At 46.1% G+C, this 17,958-nt stretch overlaps 1 protein-coding gene across 3 annotated transcripts in view; it reads right to left on the reverse strand.

Moving 5' to 3' along the window:
- Nucleotides 1-5,917: 5,917 nt before the first annotated feature.
- The window catches only part of LOC121077352 (gamma-aminobutyric acid receptor subunit gamma-4), a 46,410-nt gene continuing 34,369 nt past the window's right edge, over nt 5,918-17,958 (reverse strand). For all 3 annotated transcript variants that reach the window (XM_040572557.1, XM_040572559.1, XM_040572556.1), the window contains 6 exons: nt 16,018-16,238; nt 15,325-15,407; nt 13,658-13,795; nt 12,126-12,278; nt 10,436-10,638; nt 5,918-9,789 (listed from right to left, as the gene is read on the reverse strand). In XM_040572557.1, the coding sequence (XP_040428491.1) occupies nt 9,496-9,789; nt 10,436-10,638; nt 12,126-12,278; nt 13,658-13,795; nt 15,325-15,407; nt 16,018-16,238 (1,092 nt within the window). In that variant the 3' untranslated portion in view covers nt 5,918-9,495. The remainder of the gene's footprint in view (nt 9,790-10,435; nt 10,639-12,125; nt 12,279-13,657; nt 13,796-15,324; nt 15,408-16,017; nt 16,239-17,958) is intronic.

Consider the following 17,958-nt stretch of genomic DNA (forward strand, 5'->3'; position numbering starts at 1 on the left):
CAGATTAAGAGATTTGCCCTGGAGCACAGTGTGGACCTGTGCTACTATTGCTGGGAAAAAAAAAAAAAACACAAAAAACTGCTCCAAGGTGCTTGTGGTCTCTGGAACAATTTTCAATTGCCTGCGTGCAGTGGGATGGGGTAGGAGTTGCTGCCTTCTTCTGGCCAGGGGTCCAGGAAATATCACAGCATGCTAGTATGTGCAGCCTAGGGTCAGCAGGCTCTTTACTTGCTTGAAAGTGAGGTCCCCATTCTTCACACTCGCAAGTCTGTTTTAAGCGGCCTACAAAGAGTTTGATCGTCCAAAGAGAGGCCTGGATTTGCCCTAGAATTAGATCACAGTGAGAAATTGCTTCTGTTCTGACATGTTTTTAGGTGGTCAAAATTTTACATTATTTTGGGATATTTTTTTTCTCCGCTTGCTTCACCCCAAGTCATAAACTACATGTAAGAGCAGATGCTTTAACTGCTTTTACCAGAGGCCTTTTGGGGTAAAACTTCTTCTGAACTCATATTTTGCTCTTCCTGTAAATTCATGTATAACTTATATACATTTCTGCTCCCTTGAGAAAGAAGGCAGGCACTAGGGACAGGCTGAATTTATGGGCTTCCTTTTCCGGAATGCTGTGCATGGAAACTGTTGTTTTTTCCTGTCTTTTCACTAATGGGACAGTGTATGTGGACCCAGTTTTCTGTATATTTGGAAGCCAAGACTTCCAAACTAGTTGTGTCTGTTGCTTGAGCTAATGAAGAAAGGGGATCACTGTGTCTCACGCCATGAGCTGTGATCCTACAAGGTCAATAAAAACTTGGTTATGAGACTTTATAACATAAAGTGGCAGGGCTTTACACCACTAGCTCAGTTTACAAGGTGACTGTTCATGGTCTTGCTTTTTATGGCTGTGGAGACTCATACTATTGAGTCTGATAATGATGTTGGCACAAAAACCTATCACTGAAATTAATCCAATATAAAATCTTCTGGTTTTTCTGATTCTTGAATACCAACACCTATAATGACTTGGGGAGCTGTAGGAGACACCAAGTAATTTCTTAACATGAGCCTGAAGTCTCTATGCACTCAGTGGAAGTGGAATAGCAGAGCTTCCTCAGATGAGGTATATTCATCCTGCCCTTAGACCAAAGAGGTTTCCTGGGAGACAGCAAACCCAGTGAGGAAACCATGTTAGAAATATGCTGAACTATATTTCAGCCTGCCAAGTTTTCCCCTAATATAAACACGTGGACTGGTGCTGAATTTAAATTCAAGTCCTAAGCACTGTAAAAATATTGGCTATGTATAGACCACATAGAACGGTGACTCTGTAACCCCTGAAACCAGCAACATGAATTAATGACTTATCTGAAGTCTCTGTGGCAAACAATTCAGTCTCTTCAGCCAGGGAGAAGTGGGCTACTTTGTGAATATCAATGCAGATCAAATAAAACTTATCTCAAGGACAAATGTATTTGTTCCAAAAACTTGGCTAAAGAAATCAGAAATATTTCTTTAAAATGTATCAGCCCAGAGTAAGTTTTTATCTTCCTTTTTGATCAGTAAAAGATGGTGACCAAGCCAAAATTTGAAATATGTGATAGGATATAGCAAAATCAATGCCGCAGAAAATGCCTTGCAGTTTAGACACATGGATCTGAAGGTCTGACAAAAACATGCTGTCTGTTCTGCAGACGTGCTGTTCTTCATTTGACTTCATATTTATGTAGCCACCCTGGCTTGCTTTGTACTGCTCACAACTGCTTTTGTATTCTCTTTGCTGTATTCACGTGTGTGGTGTTTGTCTGTTTAATATTGGGCGCAACAGCGAATGTTTAGGGAAAGGGATAGTTATTTTATTTCATGCACTTGGCATAAGTGGGCCGTCAAACTCAGAAGAGCATATACAAGGTGGATAAGTAGAGAGATACAAGTATGCAATTGCTCTTTTCTTCTGTTACTTATGTAAAATGAAAGTAAAAGTCTAACTGTGTTTAAAAAAAAAATCCTCTTTTCTCCTCTGGAGTGAAGTGGTTTATGCCTGCAGCAGAAATAGGTACCTTCTGGCTTTAGGCTGCATGGAGCAGTCCTGGGGCTATCAGCAATGTTGGAATGGGAGAGGGAAAGGAAAGCTGAATGACTCTCAAAAGTTTCCCTGTCTAATTTTGTTTTGTTGCTTTGTGTTCTCTGGATGGTTTAGGGAGAGATGCTTTTCCCTCATCTATAATTTGTTGCTAGATGAATATATTGAAAACAGAATATTGAGAGATCTTGGGAAACTAATGGGAAATACCTGAATAAACTTAGCATGTTTCTCCACTGGGCTGTAGGCTTTTGTATTGCAGTGTCAGAGGGAGCACGCAGGGACTTTGAAATGGTTCCACAAGAGCTATGTGGTTTGTTTTGCTTTTTGGTTTAGTACCTGCTTGGCCAAAGCACTCACGCCTGGTCTGACTCACAGATGTAGTCACCTAGCATTGTACATGTTCCTTTTTTGAGGTGTAATAGTTCTAGCTCACAAAATTCTTCCTGCAGCTTTTTGTTCTTACACCTTGCCTTGGCTTTCTTCCCTGAGCTGTTGATCTCTGTTGGATGCTGCTGGGGGCTGGCTGAAACTGTGCTAAAATGATTGGTGAAGGGCATTTACATGAGAGGAACAACAGAAGATCTCCATTATGGCAAGGACAGGTTGCAGTGTCAATGCCTGACTTGGTGCCATGGGTATGTCTTTGACCAGACCTAATGTGTTTCTCCAGGAAGAGTGATATGCAAGGCAGCTGGTACTGCTCTCCCAATTGGGAAGTTTTGTTTCCAGCTCAGCTCTGACTTAGGTAGTGATTTACCCTGGAGGGGATGTAAACACCAGGAAAAGCAGAATAATGTGAGGGAATTGTCTGTGTTTCACCTTGCATCTGGAAAGGGGAAGTGTCAGAATGGAATGCCTTAGGATGTTTGTCAGGGCCAGTAACACATAAGAGACACAAACCAGCCCAGCGACAGCCTGGGAATGGCGCACTTTCCCCACAGTCTGTTTTACTTGTGTGTGACAGAAGCTATTGCAAAGTTGGCTTCCTGTATTACTGTTGCACATAAGGCACATATTGCCTTCCTTGGGCCTTTCCTGGTGCAGACTAATGAAGAGAAGGAAGCTTATGGAAAAAAAAAAAAAAAAAGACATTTTCCAGCAGTTGCAAAACACAAGTTTGTTTCTACCTTGTTTCTCCCTGGAGTCTGTGACTGGGCTTGAAAAAGCATGCTGACAACCATGGGTGCATTTTTCTTGTCCACAGCGCTTGCTTTCTCTTGGAGCTCTACAAACCTGTTATGACATATGTATCATCCAGAAACTTCATTTGGGGTTAGCCACCATATGTCCTGTGGATTCACACCATGTGCAATATGCATTGATAAGAAGGGCCCATGCTTTTCCCCCTGCCCCTGTACAGCTAACTGGAACATCTTAGACCTGACGGCCATCTGAGTTTGGCAAAGTGATCTGATCACAGGAGATTGCTGCAGTGTCATGCAGGAGCCAAGGTAGGAACCTTCTATTGTGGTTAACCAGATGGCTCTGCCATTTGATGCCAAAGTTGTCTGCCTTGACATGTGGTGTCCTGTGCCTTGATTTAGAAGGCACTCAAGAGGCCTTAGTTCTCTCAGATAAACGGCTCAGCTTGGAGCACTGTGGCTTGATGTTCCTGAAGCTGCTAATCCTAATTAACAGCTTTTCTGAGTCCATTTTATACCACTCTAGCAGCCCAAGTGGTCTCTAAAGTGAATGGAAATGACCCCATGGAGAGCACTCTCTGGAGATGTTGCTATGCCGACCTGCTTACAGCGACTATTAAGGTTTCGGTTGCTCTCTCCCATCCTGGAGTGTTGTTACTGTCATATGGGCTCAGATGGTGCCAGAAGCGTGGCTGGGATGGATGAAACCTGGCCTCTATTATTTACTTTTTTTGGAAGATGTGGGGAGAAAGGGGAAAAAAAAGTAAGAGGGGTAAAGTCATGGCAGACAATAGGATAAAGACTCCGCAACAGAAAAGAAAAAAAAAAGCTGCATAGAACTGAGATTCCTCTGAAAAAAAAAAAGGGTCAATTTTTTCTTGCACAAGTTTTTCAGAAAAACATTTTTTTTTCCTAAACACACATCTTCCCTGAAGGTCTGCAGGCAATAAAGCATTCCTCCTGGTTTCTTTACCCAGTGTGATGGGAACATTGGGAGCTTAGACATGTTCCCTGCAACTTCAGAGTGCACCTCCTGCTACTAATGGGCTGCCATAGGTTGTGCGGTGCTGTCAGGCAATGAATGCCCTTTCTCCAAGAGGAGTTTCTCTTGCTGGGAAGAAGAGGTCATGCCACCTCTCTCCATTGACACATAGGAGCAGAGAAAAAAAATATAATGCTGTGGTGTAACAGTCATCTGGACACAGATCTGGGTTGGCAGCACCTGTCCCAAACCCTGTCGTGCTTGCAGAGGTGGAATTGTTTCTGTCTGCCTTCTTGCCCTGCAGTACAGAGCTTGAAAAATTTTTGGCCATGCTTGTTCTCCTCAATTCAATCTTCCCAGAGCCCATAAATCTGAGCTATTAAGAGGAAGACATCACGAATATATTTTAGCAATATAAAAAGTAATGACTTAATATAGAGTTCCCCCCCCATAATCTCATGTTTTTAACATTTTGCGAACTGTCAAAGCTTGAAGTCCTGAAGTCATGTAATGTGTGCCAGAGAGAGAGAAAGGAGGTTTTCCCTTCCTGGGATGGTGAGAACTGAGGTTGCAGAGAGTTTCTCCCCTTCTTCTCAGTCCTGCTAGATCAGGAACAGCCGGAACTAAAGACCACCGGCAAGTAAGGACCATGTGTTGTGCCTGCTCTGCTTTTCTAGGGTTGGGTAGAAAAATAGTGCAGTTCAGCAGAAAGGGAAGAACATCGTTTTTATCAATGACCTGCCTTTGTATGAGGCACCATCTGTGCAGCCCTCCCATGCTGGCCTGGCATTAAGGGGAAAAAGAAATTCACTTGAGAAGTGGCCATGAGCTGTGGGACCCTTTGCCCTATGTGGGCCTGGCTCGGGCAAGCAGGCCACTGGCAACTGCCAGGGCATGTGGGCAGCCCAGCCTTGCTCACAAACTCAGCACTCCCTTGCCGCAATTCAAGTAAAAATAACAACACCTCCTGTTAGCACTCAAAAGGTGGAGAAAAAAAGAATAAAAAAACACGTTAGAAGCACAATGATTTTATAGTTTGAGCACTGGCAGCAGCTCCTGGGCCTAATGGTTTCCATGACGATGGGGAGGCCCCTGCCGCGGCCCTGCTCCGCGCGTGGGAGAAACTGTCCTGGGGATGGCAAAATGCACACTGACGTATCGGGAAAACTCTGGGCAGCCCGGGAAGGGTGCGGGGCAGGAAGGAAGCCAGAAAACAAGTCCTATCCCCAGACAGGCCCCATGTGATGCTTTCTGTGTTAGGATGATTTTGCTGTGGTGTTTTGGGGGGGAGAGCTTTTCAATTAGCATCAATACTCCCTTTCTTTCAAAATTCCCCCGACTACCAACATTTTCCCCCACTTTATAGTAAGATTTTTTTTTTTTTTCCTGGGGAAATGAAAATATTAATCACCTCCAGTAATTACAATGGGAGGGGAATGGGGAACAACTTGTAGTCTTCTTACACCATGTGGATAGACAGTATTCTTGGAGACAGATAGTCCATAGTATTGTTTATTATCTATAATAAATAGCATCCCAAAAACTCCGTTAAGGATCAAGCCTTAGAGTACCAGGCCCTGTACAAACATACAATAAGAGAGTCCCTGCCCTGAAGAGCTTACAGTCTAAAAATGGTCCCTTATCTGGTATAATTTGGAGGGAAGGATAGGAATTGAAGACTGCGATATGAGAAATCAACTTTTTTTTTTTCCCCCCTGACTTATTTCATCTTCTAAACAAAAGCCATAAAACATAAATGCTGAGATAATCATTTCCAGTTCCCCTCATTAGCCAGATGTCCTCAGGCTGTGTCCCCTGGAGCGAGCTAGTCAGACTCTGGTGAAAAGGCAACATTTGTCCCGATCTGAAAGATACTACAATACCACAACCCCCCCCCCCTCCCCCCCCCCACTGTGATGGCAGAAGCTACAGCATGCAGGGAAAGGCAGGTGGCTGATGCAATTTTGGGAAGGGAGCAGTGGGGCTCGGCTCCCCCTGCCTGGCTGAGCAGGGCCACGCATGGCTGCTGAGTGTCTCTGTGCCCTGAATTCCTTACACCTGTTTTCAGAAGACTGGAGCTTTGCAAAGTAATTTCGAAAAATGGTGGAATTTTCTTTCTGTCTTTTCTTGGCTTTCCTTTTTTGAGATATTGTTGAAACTTAACAACATACTTGAATTCGTGCATGCCTTTATTTATTGAGCTATTTATGATGGGCACAGATTTCCCTAAGCCAAAAAGCCCCCTCCCTCCTCCTTCCCCAGCCTTAGTAATCAGCTTCCTTGTGCTCCAGCCCACGCTAGGCTATTTTCCTCTGTCAAAGCCTCCATCATTGGTTAAATTACCTAGGTGTGTGTTGGCTTTATCTTTTTTTGGGGTGAAATCTTATAATCTTTCAAGTCTACTTTGCCCAAGTCCCTGTCATCCTCTTAGGTCGCTTGTACACTGTGCTTCTCTCCTGACTCATTTTGTTAAAGGTCTAATTTCAACGTGCTGCTGCTCTCAAGGCTGAAGTCTTTCCTCTGGTGTCCATGATGATCATCTCCATCCATCAAGGCTCCCAAGAGCTCTGAGGCTCCAATGAATTGGAGATGTTTGGACTCTTTTGGACATGTACATTGAATTTCCCCTTCCAGCAGTCCTTTCTTGCATGTTACCTTTCCAGATTTTGCTGCCTGCGCTCACTGCAGCCTACATTGCCTGTACACCTTTTACGCCATCGTACTGTTAATGAGCGTACTTGGCACAGGCCCTGGTTTACCGCCAGGGCGTCCCCTCCCACACACACACCAGCAGCTGCCTTCTGACATGTGGAGACACGCTTCACTCAGAGGCTGTCATGTGAGCCAATTTTAATCTAGGATGCTCTTTCCTTTTGGCTCCCTGCAGAGATCACAGGTCCCTGTCTAATCCAGCTCCCTGTCAGTGTACAGTTGAGTCATAGGAGGCTTTTCTATTGCCACATCTAATAGCACTTTGCTATCAGGAGCAGAACATCAACCCGCCTGGCTGGGAGTCGGCACTGTCACCCAGCAGCCCTCCTTGTCTGGAAGTTGTTTTGATTCTTTTCTTAGACTTCTCCCTCTCTGTCTCTCTCTCTCTAAAACATTAATTTCCTCTAATTAGAACCTCCTTAACAATTCTTTTTCCCCCTCTCCTCAGTTAATTTCCTCTAATTAGAACCTCCTTAATAATTCTTTTGCTAAATCAATTTCCTCAGTTAGAACCACCCGCCATAATTTCTTTCCATCCTTTCAAAAGCTGTCGGAGTAGCTAAGCAAATTATGCTTCTGGGTAACCTTTATCTCTTACTTGGTATTTTAAAAGAACTGTAACAGGTTAGACAGGCACAATTTCCCTTTCCAGAGCTATGCTGGTCTGACCCCATTAGGTTATACTTAGCTGAGTGTTGTACTATTGTATACTTAATTAGGCGCTCTAGCTGTTCCTCTGCAACCAAGGTAAGGCTGTATTTATGAATGAATTAAACATGACACTTCATTATTCAGATCAGATTTAACAGTGTCAAAATCCATCTTTAAAACAGATCAAATTGCTGTCTAAGAATACATAAAACCTCCTGCCCCTGTTAGATGTCCTGCAAGCCAGCTGTTCCTAACTTTTCTTTGCAGCCATGCCAGCTTTCTTCTCACAACAAGCCTTTTAAGTAGCAATTGTTTCTAATATGTGTGTTTTAAAAATAATGTTTTTGTCTGTAATTTACACAGTAAGTAAATATTAATGTCACATTGCTTCACATTGCTTTTCACAATCATGCTGTGGGCCACATCAGCAGTTGGTATCAATGGGGAGGCAGATGATGTACACATTATGGACCTTGGACCTGAATTTGCCTTTCCACATTATACGATTTCAAAATACAGTTGAGTCAGTATTTTGCATTTCTCTAGCCCTTTTCTTTGGGGTTGTTGATGAATCCTGTTGCAGTGGACAGGGTCCTGACAAGCAAACGAGACCACTAGGAACCAGCTCTTTCTGTCAGACCTTCCTGAGAACTACCACGTAACACTTGCTCCCCTTCCTGACTTTGGGAAGAAAAGGGGTAGGACTTGGTGGCCCTCCAGGTGGAAGGAGCCATACAGTTTTATTGAAGTCTATCTTTTCTTTTAAATATTAAAAAAAAAAGAAAATCTGAGCTGCAGGAACTCTCTCTCCCCACCACAAGTAGGTGCAGCACTGCTGATAGTGTTCCTTTCTCAAGTACTGCTTTCTCAGGTTAGCACCTATTATCATGCACAGGTCTGATGGTTTCAACAAGTGTCCTCGTGAAAGAGAGCACTGCCCCACCATGATGTATGGTAGAACAGGGCCCAGCTCACACGAAACAGGCCAAAGACAGCTAACACTCAATGGACTTATGAACCTGCTTCTAGTCTTCACAGCATAAGGAATTTTCTACAAGTTTTGGCTATGCTGAACATAAACTACATACCCCACTCCAAGTCCTGATCACAAAGCAGAATACCAGCATGGGCCCTGAAAAGTCTGCTCCAGTAAGGCAGATAGGCACTCCAAACTTACGAGGTGCTTTTCACCACTGTCTGAGGAAAAATGCCTCACTGAGTGGATGCCTTGGTTGCTGCTTGGTACAAGTAGTGAAGCAATCCACGAGCAATATCTCCACAGATATCCTATGTGGAGCTGGTGGAGGCTTTTGGCTACTCCATTCTTGTCTGTGCCACTGTCAGCTTTCTGGGCAGGTTCAAAACATTTTCACCAAGCCCAGCTACTGTGGGAAAGCTGTATTGCCACCCTCATTCACCCCCCTTCTCTCTTTCTGACCTAGAAGCCCCCAGGCAAGCCCCTAACACAAAGTCTATTCTGGTTGAGATGGTCCAGAAGTTGTAAAATCTGCTTTATTTCCTTTGCAGACTTAGCTATGCAGAAAACTCCATTTATAATCATTTCCCATGAATTTTTGCAGTGGGAGTGGATGAAAAAAAATAAACATTAAGGATTTAGTTCTTGACAAAATCCCTAATGTTTTGGGAAATAGAACTTTCTGGGCAATCTTACAAGGAGTAAAATGCTGGTGGTGCTGGAGAGAGGGTTTTTGGGAAGGGAAGATTATCTAAAGAGATAGGATTGGGGGCTAAAAAAAAAAAAGCCGTCTGGTTCTTCTCAGAAGAGATGAGAGAGCGGGATGAAGGAGTTCACCAGGTTGGATTGTTCAGAATGACAATCGACTAAATGGAAGAGACACCGTTCTCTATGCTCCTTGAAAAGCCTGTCTTCTGGCTTCCAGTCCATTCCAGCTGAGAACAAAGGACAGCTAGAGATAGAGATATGCAATCCAGTAGACAATGTTGAAGAGCAGGAAGGCGGTGGGGAAGAAGACACGGGAGTAGGAGTCCAGGCGGGAGATATGAATGCGGACCCTCCCCTCCCGCCACATCCCTGTCTGACAGTCCTCAATGCAGCAGAAGAACCTCTCACATTCCTTTCCTTCCAGGCATGGGGAGCCAGGGTCTTCATCTTCATCATCCTCTATCTCTGGGGGCCAATGCATGATGTTGTTGATGTTGATGGCAGTGAAGGATGGCATCACCTGTGCGCCAGCAGGTGGCTGTAATGAAGAGAGATAAGTGGATTAAAGAAAAAGGCAAGAGATCACGTTTTAGACATCCAAACTTATGCAACTGGCAATTAGTTCATAACATAGGCACAGTTCAATGGAGGGAGGTGACTGATCCCCTCCCATCTCTGCACCTGGTTGTAGATAACCACCTTGGCATGCTGTGAAGATTTGGCAGCTCCCTGCATGAATGCGAGTTTCCTCCCTGGCATCCTAGGGCATGGGTTTAGGCAGCAAAGAGCTACTTGCTCTGATTCCCCAGCTCTGCCACTGATAGTCAGCAAATGGGCTGTTTGGTTTCAGCTGTGCTAGCCTCCTCCTTCATTCCTCTGATGTCAGCTGTCTCTGAAGGCAGAGCACACAGTGCATATGTCTTCTGGTTGCTCTCACCTGCTGGGGCCACCTCCTTGTTTTATGGGAGCCTTGGTGTTGTTTTGTTGTTGTTGTTTGTTTTCGTTGTTGTGGCTCACTTTCAGGTGCTCTGACCCAGCACACACGTTGGTCTGAGGACTCTATGAACACAGCAGAGCCCACACACTAAACAACTTCAGCAGTTTCCAGTGCAGGCTCAGGAGGGATATTCCTAAATGACTTGGGGTTGTAACAATAACTAGCTCTGCTAGCCCCTTCAACCTACCAGCCTAGCTTTCCTGCTGTTGTGCTCCAGTGGTTTCTTGTTTCCCACCAAGTAGTTGAGTGTAGCGTACTCCATGAGAGCTGCGAAGACGAAGATGAAGCACACAGAGACGAAGAGGTCCATGGCTGTGATGTAGGAAACACGGGGAAGGTGCTTGCGGGAGATGGTACTCAGAGTGGTCATTGTTAGCACAGTGGTAATACCTAAGAGGAAAAAGAGCTGGTTTGGGTAATGAAGAAGAACACTTCTGTCTTCTGCATGCACCCAGTCCCCAGAACACCTCCATTTCCCTTCTGTGGGAGAGAAATGCCTCTGGCTGTCTGGTCCCTTTTTTTGCTCTGCTTAGCCAGACTGCGGTCCTGCAGTGACCTCTGACCATACTCCACTGTTTTTAGGATGTGGAGGAGCAGCAGCAACTCTTCCCGCACTCTAGCACTCCTCTAAATCCACCTGCCACCCATTTCTGTGCTCACCCCAATGGCTCTGGGTAGGGGCATAGCAAGAGCTTTCCGTATTTTCCTGAGGTATTTGCATTAGCAGCTGCGATGTGACTTCCCATACATTTGAAATGCCAATGGAACCGGTCCGGTTCACATCTCCCTAACGCAGGCTGACGGGCTTCAAATGTGCCAGGGATCATTTATATAAAGTACAACAGGGGCTGTTGAGAGAATACATTACTCTTGATGTGCAGAGGTCACTTCCCACAGAGAGGGCCTGCCTTCTGGGGGAGCCTGCCTGTTTTTTGAGTCATGCACCACAGTGGTGTCTTTTCGCCTCTTGTTGTTCATTCCTTCCCCAGCCATGGACTATGACATACCTTCACCTCCATTGGAAACAACACCCCAGTTCGTCTCCTGCCCTATTCATGGACACAAAGTGAACTGGTTTTGATAGGGAGGTGAGGATGGCTGGTCAGAATGGATGGACTCTGAATAGCCCTGCCTGATGCTGACAGCCCCTCTCCTCTCCCTCCCCGCAGAAGCCTGCAGGCAGGCTGGGAATACAACCTCCAATTAAGGGAAAGTCAGCAGGGCTGGTGGGAAGGGCAGCGCTAGGAAGCAGAGCTTGCTGCAAAATTCAGATACAGCCAAAGCACTTTAAAGATTTGTAAAGCCCTCTCTAGCTCCTATCAGAGCAGGATTCAATCAACATAAGCTTTTTATTCTACCTCAAAGAGCCACTGCAGATTGCAGAGCAGATCTAAGCAATAGGTAGATCTTCCTACCAGGCTTGCAGCTCCTGCCAGAGCTTGGGACTCTGTGGATATGGCAGAGCAACTTTGCTCATTACCCTACAGCCTTCATGTCACTGGACCTACTGAGCCCTTGGGAAGTCACGAGGAGACACAGAACACATGCATGTGTCAGGGGCCAGCATTGCAATGCCACAGCACACTCCTTCCCTCTCCCCTTTGGAGCATGAGAACACCACATCGTCAGCTTGGAAAAGGCCGTGTTCAGGTCTCAGATCAAGAAATGAGAGTCTTGTGCCATCCTGAAATAAGCCAGTAGTCCAAGCAAGCACAGCTAGGGATTTAGTTGAGCTTGAGAACATTGCTACAAACAGGTGGATGAGTGGTACTCTTTATTAAGCTGAATAATGCTGAAGTGTTTTAGGAGTTTCCATACTCCAACACTATCAGTCTGCTAGCCTTGCAGCAGTCAGCATGCAAAAATCTGTCTCTTACCCAGAGAAGTCCTGGCTGGTGTAGAGTCTCTCTTGATCCAGAAGGAAACCCAGGAGAGAACAACAGTCAGGATGCAGGGAATATAGGTCTGAATGGCAAAATAACCCATACGTCTACTTAGGTCAAAAGAAACTGTCATCACCATGTACTCCCCTAGGAAAAAGTGACAGAGACATTGGAATCATAACACGTGGCTTCCTAAAACACAGGAATAAGAACGCTTCAGAATTTGGAGTGTTTCTGTGGCTACCTGTCTGGCAAGCTGGCTCTGTGCCTGCCTGACTTTCTGACTTTGTGACCAATTTAAGAGCTGACTTTGTGCTTGCCTAACTGTCTAGCTGGTTATGTGGCCACAAGGCTGCATTTGTACTGGCCTTGCTGTGTATCCAAGCACACTGAACAGCACACCGTCTGGGAAAGTTTCAGGGAAGAAATTGAAGAGAGTATTCAACCTCAGCTGATCGCTGCAAGGGCTTCTTTTTTTATAGAAAGCTATTTAGCTGTAGCAGACTACATGGCCTGACTTGTCAACTAACTACCTGAGCTGCGACAAAGGAGACGTCCTTCAATCACTTCCATTGACTCTGATTCTACCCTTGGAAAAGACATATGGTACTACACATCCTAATTGCTCATTTGGCAACTTACAGCTGAGGTTCTTCCTCTTTTTCAGACTCTTAGTGTGTATTGAAAGAAAGCAACCCGACAGCTCTAGAGTTAAGATGGAGCTTGCAAGCAATTACCAAGAAACAGAATTACAAACATCAGACAAACACTAATGCATTCAAGACACTTTCACTGCACCACTCCTATTCTCGGTTTGTGCTGCCCAAGTTAAAGGCTGGCTGCCAGCGTGGGCAATAGCAACATTCTCTGGGTGGGAGAAACACTGCTTGAACTTGCTCCTTCAGAGGGCTGAAAAATATAAGCCAAAATATGACCCCACCTGAAGGAACCCAAAGAGGCTTTCCCCAGTAGTCTGTAGGAGGGAAAGGGGATGTGAGCTACTATGAGGAGGAGCTGAAGGGCCCCCATCACCTCATTTCTTCACCCACACAGCAATGTTTTTGGCTATTAAATTACAATTCAGGTGTTTATCAGCCTCACACCACTTTACATAAGGAAAGACTGAGACAGGATTAAGACCTGCAAGTTCTGATTTCTCAAGACATGTTCCAACTACAGTCACCCAGGGATCTACACAGCATGCACATACTCCAGCTAGAGGGGATCTGAATTCCATCTCCTCTCCCTTCTGACCCTTTGATTAGGGATTCGTTCACCTCAGCATTGTCACCCTACAGTTCACAGATGTCTGTAGTTCCGACCTACACCTGCTTCAGCTTCCCCTCACCTTTCATCTCCATTACTTCCGCTCCTTCTAGCAAAGGTCCATCTTTTCACTCTTATGTTCTTCTAACTGTGCTCTTGTGACCTCTCTTCCCACCCACGGAGCTGTCTGGTGACTCCTCTGCATCCCGTGAGGTCTCCGACACACTGCTGTTTCTGTGGGCTGTCTCCCTTTGCCTCACCTGCCCCAGTCCTGAGAACTTCCGAGGTGTTCCTCAGCCCCGTGAAGTCAAACTGGTAGAGCCTCCAGGTGCGCTGGTCGGAGACCTCAATGGAATAGCGCCGCCAGCGATAGACAATCTCCTCACGTGGGTAGCCGTCTGGGAAAAGGGGCAAGGACATAGAGTACATTATAGAATCACAGAATAGAATCATGTAGGTTGGAAAAGACCTCCAAGATCTTCGAGTCCAACCATAAATCATGTGCAACCATCCCCTACACCACCCTGATTACAAACGCACTTGCATCTCCTTCCAGATGCTTTGCTAACATGAAGTTTTGAGGCAGGTGTTTCTGATGCCCTTTGGTCAGATTACCTTAGGCATCCCCACATGCAACGGGAGCAGGGACTGCAGCTCCCTTTGGGGGCCACTTTGAGTCCTAGGGAAGGGTAAAATAATGCTGGAAACGGAGCCTTTCTAAGGACTGCAATGGTGGGAAGTAGACTCGGGTTGTGTAAAAGGACTCTGCCAGCCCGAGATTTTTAAGTGTTTTAGCATCCTGAGGCAGCAAGGGGCTGCCAGTCCTCATGGCTACCCTTCCTTCCCAGGCATGAGTACACCAAGAATACAAAGCTGCAAACATGAGAAGAAGCATGGCTGGGTCTGCTCCGACAGTCTCTGCACCTCTCACCCTGGGAGCTGATGTTTGTAAGGAGAAGAAGAGGTAATGCACCCCGGATTTGCTCCACGGAGAAAGAGACCTGGCTCCTGCAGGCTGGAGCATGGCTTCTCCTGGCTCTGGCTTTCTTGGCAAAGACACGAGCCTACTGTCAGGCAGGGACCTCAACACCTACAAGAAAGCTCCTCAGAGGAGGGAAGGAGCAAAGCTTGGCAGCTAACTAAAAGTGTGCTTCTAATTATCAAGAATGTATGGCGTGCACTGTTAATTAGCAAAGAACGAGGGGTGGCGGGAGATGCGGTGGTGTTATCTCCTCAGCATGCTGCCTCCCTCTGATGCACCTCAGCACCATGTGAGCTGCATCTCTTCGGTGGCAGGGGAAGTGGGAGCGGCCAAAACAGGGCCACTGTGACTAAATCAGATTTCCAGCCAACGCACGAAGGCAGGAATCTCTTGGTGCAGAAAGGCAAAATTACCAGTGGAGATGTGCCAACATTGGCAGCCCTATCTACTGATGAGAATGTACAAATGGGGACTGAGGGTGTGTGCGTGTGTTTGTGAGTACTCCTCCTTTCAATTGCCTTTGGTACAGCAAGTGGGCTTCTCTCTGAGGATGGTGTCTCCCTTGGTCTGGAAAGCCAAGCTGTTCCCTTGGAGAGCAGAAGAGTGACGATGCAATGTAGGACTTGTGTCACTGGTCTGCCAGCTGAAGGGATATATCACGTTTAGGAGGTCAGAGTGACCAGAAGGTCAACGAAATAAACACCTCCAACTGTCCGCCCTAATTAAGAAGAAACTCAGAGGTTTGTGAATCTGCATCTGAATAACTGCTAGCCCAGGACTGTGGGGATGCTCCAGGTAATGGTGGGTAATGGCCTAGGAAGAGGGATGTAGAGATCAGGTGAAAACGTAGCTAAAAGGGAAGATAGTTTCCTCTGAAGAGAGTTTTACCCTACTGAAGTTTCTCTACTTGCCTTCTAAAACTATTTCTGAAATATGGATACTCACAACTAGAGAAAACCAAAGGGCAGGAGTGAGTGTCCATTGGGAAATTCTGCAGCTGGAGCAGGCATTCAGCCTCGATCGTCAGCCTGAGAGAGAAAAGAAGCAGAGAGAGGGAAAGGAAGGCTGAGATTTCGTGCTGGTGAAGGTGGTTTGATTTCAACACCATGATGTGACAAAGGGATTCTCGCTTCCTTGAAAGAGAGACACTAATTTGTTGAAGATCAGTCTGTTTGCAGGAACATTTCAAAACAGCAGCAAAACAAAGCATATGTTTGGATATTTTCAAACTGAGGAAAACCATCTAATTTTCACATTCAAAAAGCCTTTTTGTTTAGAGAGCTTTTCAGATTCATTTATGAGAGTGGAAATTTATGGGAACAAAAGCCAAAAGTTTATTATCAAACCAAAATAGCTGGATGACCAACACAAACATTTCAAGGATTTTGGTTCGGGAAACCTGTGATACTTTTGACTTTTCTATTGGTATGGTACAGAAAAATGGTTTGATTTTTTAGGGGGACCCTTTGTCTTGGGAAGAGGAGGCCCATTCTGTGAGCAGTGCTACATGTGTGAGAACATCAGCACTGGGAGGCATCTCCACTATTTTGTCCCAGGACAGCTGGATCTCTCCTCTACCTTGATCAGCTCCCTGGTCCCTCACCTCTTCAGCCCAGCTGTGGTGCCTGCTGCACCTACCTGAGCGTGTAGAGCACTTTGCCATCGTTCCAAATGCGGAGGAGCTGATTAGGAGTGGTTATCCAGTGGGAATCAGCCCGCTTGGAGTTCCTAAAAAAGGTGTCTGGGATCCAGATGCGGCTCACCATGTTGGTGTTCAGCGTGAGGGCCTTCAAGGTGCTGTTGAAACGGAGACGCCGGTCGTACCACGTCTGAGCAAAGAATATATCAATGGTGTATTCCTGTGGAAGAGAAGGAAAAACACACTTTTCTGAGAGGGACTCAGGCAAAGCAGCGCCCTGTGCCCTGGTCTGGAGGGCACCGGTTTGGAGTCACAGCCAGAGCATTTGCCTCTTAAGTTTGGGAGCTGGTGTTGGTAACCACCGACAGCTTTCCTAGCTCATCTCTTCTTCAGGGTTAGGACATGCAGAGCACACTTGAGCAGGCCCGAGCACTCTGTTGGCTGGTGGGCTGAGCCGTAACATGTTTGGCCTGACCCACAGACAGCCCAGACCATATGAACAAGGGCTTGGGCTTCCTCTTGCTAGGTAACACAAAGAAAACACTCCTGAGCACAGGCACGGAGGGGCAGAGGGCACGCTGGCTGAGCCCAGTCCTAAGTTAGGCTACACATCTCATACACAGGCAAGGAAAGCTGCTTGCCAGCTTATCAGAGAAGATGCACAGCCAGTATTTTTCTATTATTTGTTAGCATACAGCCCAGCAGCGCTCCGTACATGTAGCAATAGTATTGGTGTACATAAACCTGGTGAAAATCAAGCCTTTGAATACAGAGCTTATAGTGTAAATCATTTATATAAAAAAACTAAGGCACTAAGGGTTCCTGGGCAGATACCCCTTGCTGAAGATTAGAGAAGAAAGCTGGGGAGGAGCTGCTATTGACGCAGCTCTTTTTTTTTTTCGGTGCAGCCAGTTCAAAATTTGCTTGAGTATTTTGCAGGCAGAAAACAGAGTTTCCACCAGAATGAGAACCTTTGGTTTTGGTGAGAGGCAGGGTGTCTGAGCTCACCTAGCTAGCACTGGCTCACTAGCTCCCGTCTGGATTGGACTGGCACTGGTCCACATCATTAGCCCACTGTTCTGCGGCTTGCTGCCGCTGCGAGTCAATTTGCTCCTTACCCTCTTTTTCAGCCTGCCTGAGAAGGTGCTAATTAGTGCCGTGCAGGAGCATGTCTGGCACTCAGTGGCTGTCTGAACCAGACCCCCAAATCCAGGTCCACCAGCCCATACTAAAGGCTTTCACCTGCTTCTGCCAGCTCTTCTCTGACTTGGACTTTGCTCCCTTTCACTCCTGTTAAACAGCCATGACCACAGAGGCATTGTTTCCCCCTCTCCTGTGTGCAAAGACGAACAAAGCCTGACTTGCCATCTCCCTCCCACTCTCCTCGACCCTCTATTGATTTATCCCCGCGGAATTTTTATGACTGCAGCACGTCCTCCCTCCGCTGCCCTCACTGCTGGTTCAGAGCTGGCTTCTTCAAACGGTGCCATTAAAATAGATGTGGTGCTCTTAGGACGCTCCCTTGGACATCGTGTCCTGCTTGGGGGAGGCAGGGCAGGGCAGCTCACAACTCCTGCTTCATTTTCCTCGCCCTCGTTCGACTGTCAGCCAACCAGTGATGAGTGATTGCTACCAAAAACGTCCCTTGCATAGAAATGAGATCATGAGAAAAGAATATTTGCCATCAGGCGGTCAATTCACTTTCTAGGCTGATACTTCACCCTGGTTAGACATAGGGATGAACCAAAGTGATGGGGATGAGGTCCTAATGTAGCTCTAAATAGGGACAGATGCTGCACGTTAAGCTAAAGCATGATAAAAGTGATGGCATTGCCTTGACAAATGATTCAAAACAGACATGAGGAGGCACAGCACTCCCTTTCAGAGGCACAGAGCTAGGATAACAGCAGCCCTCAAAGCCAGGTGCACAAGCACATCCA

This window comes from Cygnus olor, chromosome 13 (assembly GCF_009769625.2).
Source record: "Cygnus olor isolate bCygOlo1 chromosome 13, bCygOlo1.pri.v2, whole genome shotgun sequence".
NCBI classification, from domain to species: domain Eukaryota; kingdom Metazoa; phylum Chordata; class Aves; order Anseriformes; family Anatidae; genus Cygnus; species Cygnus olor.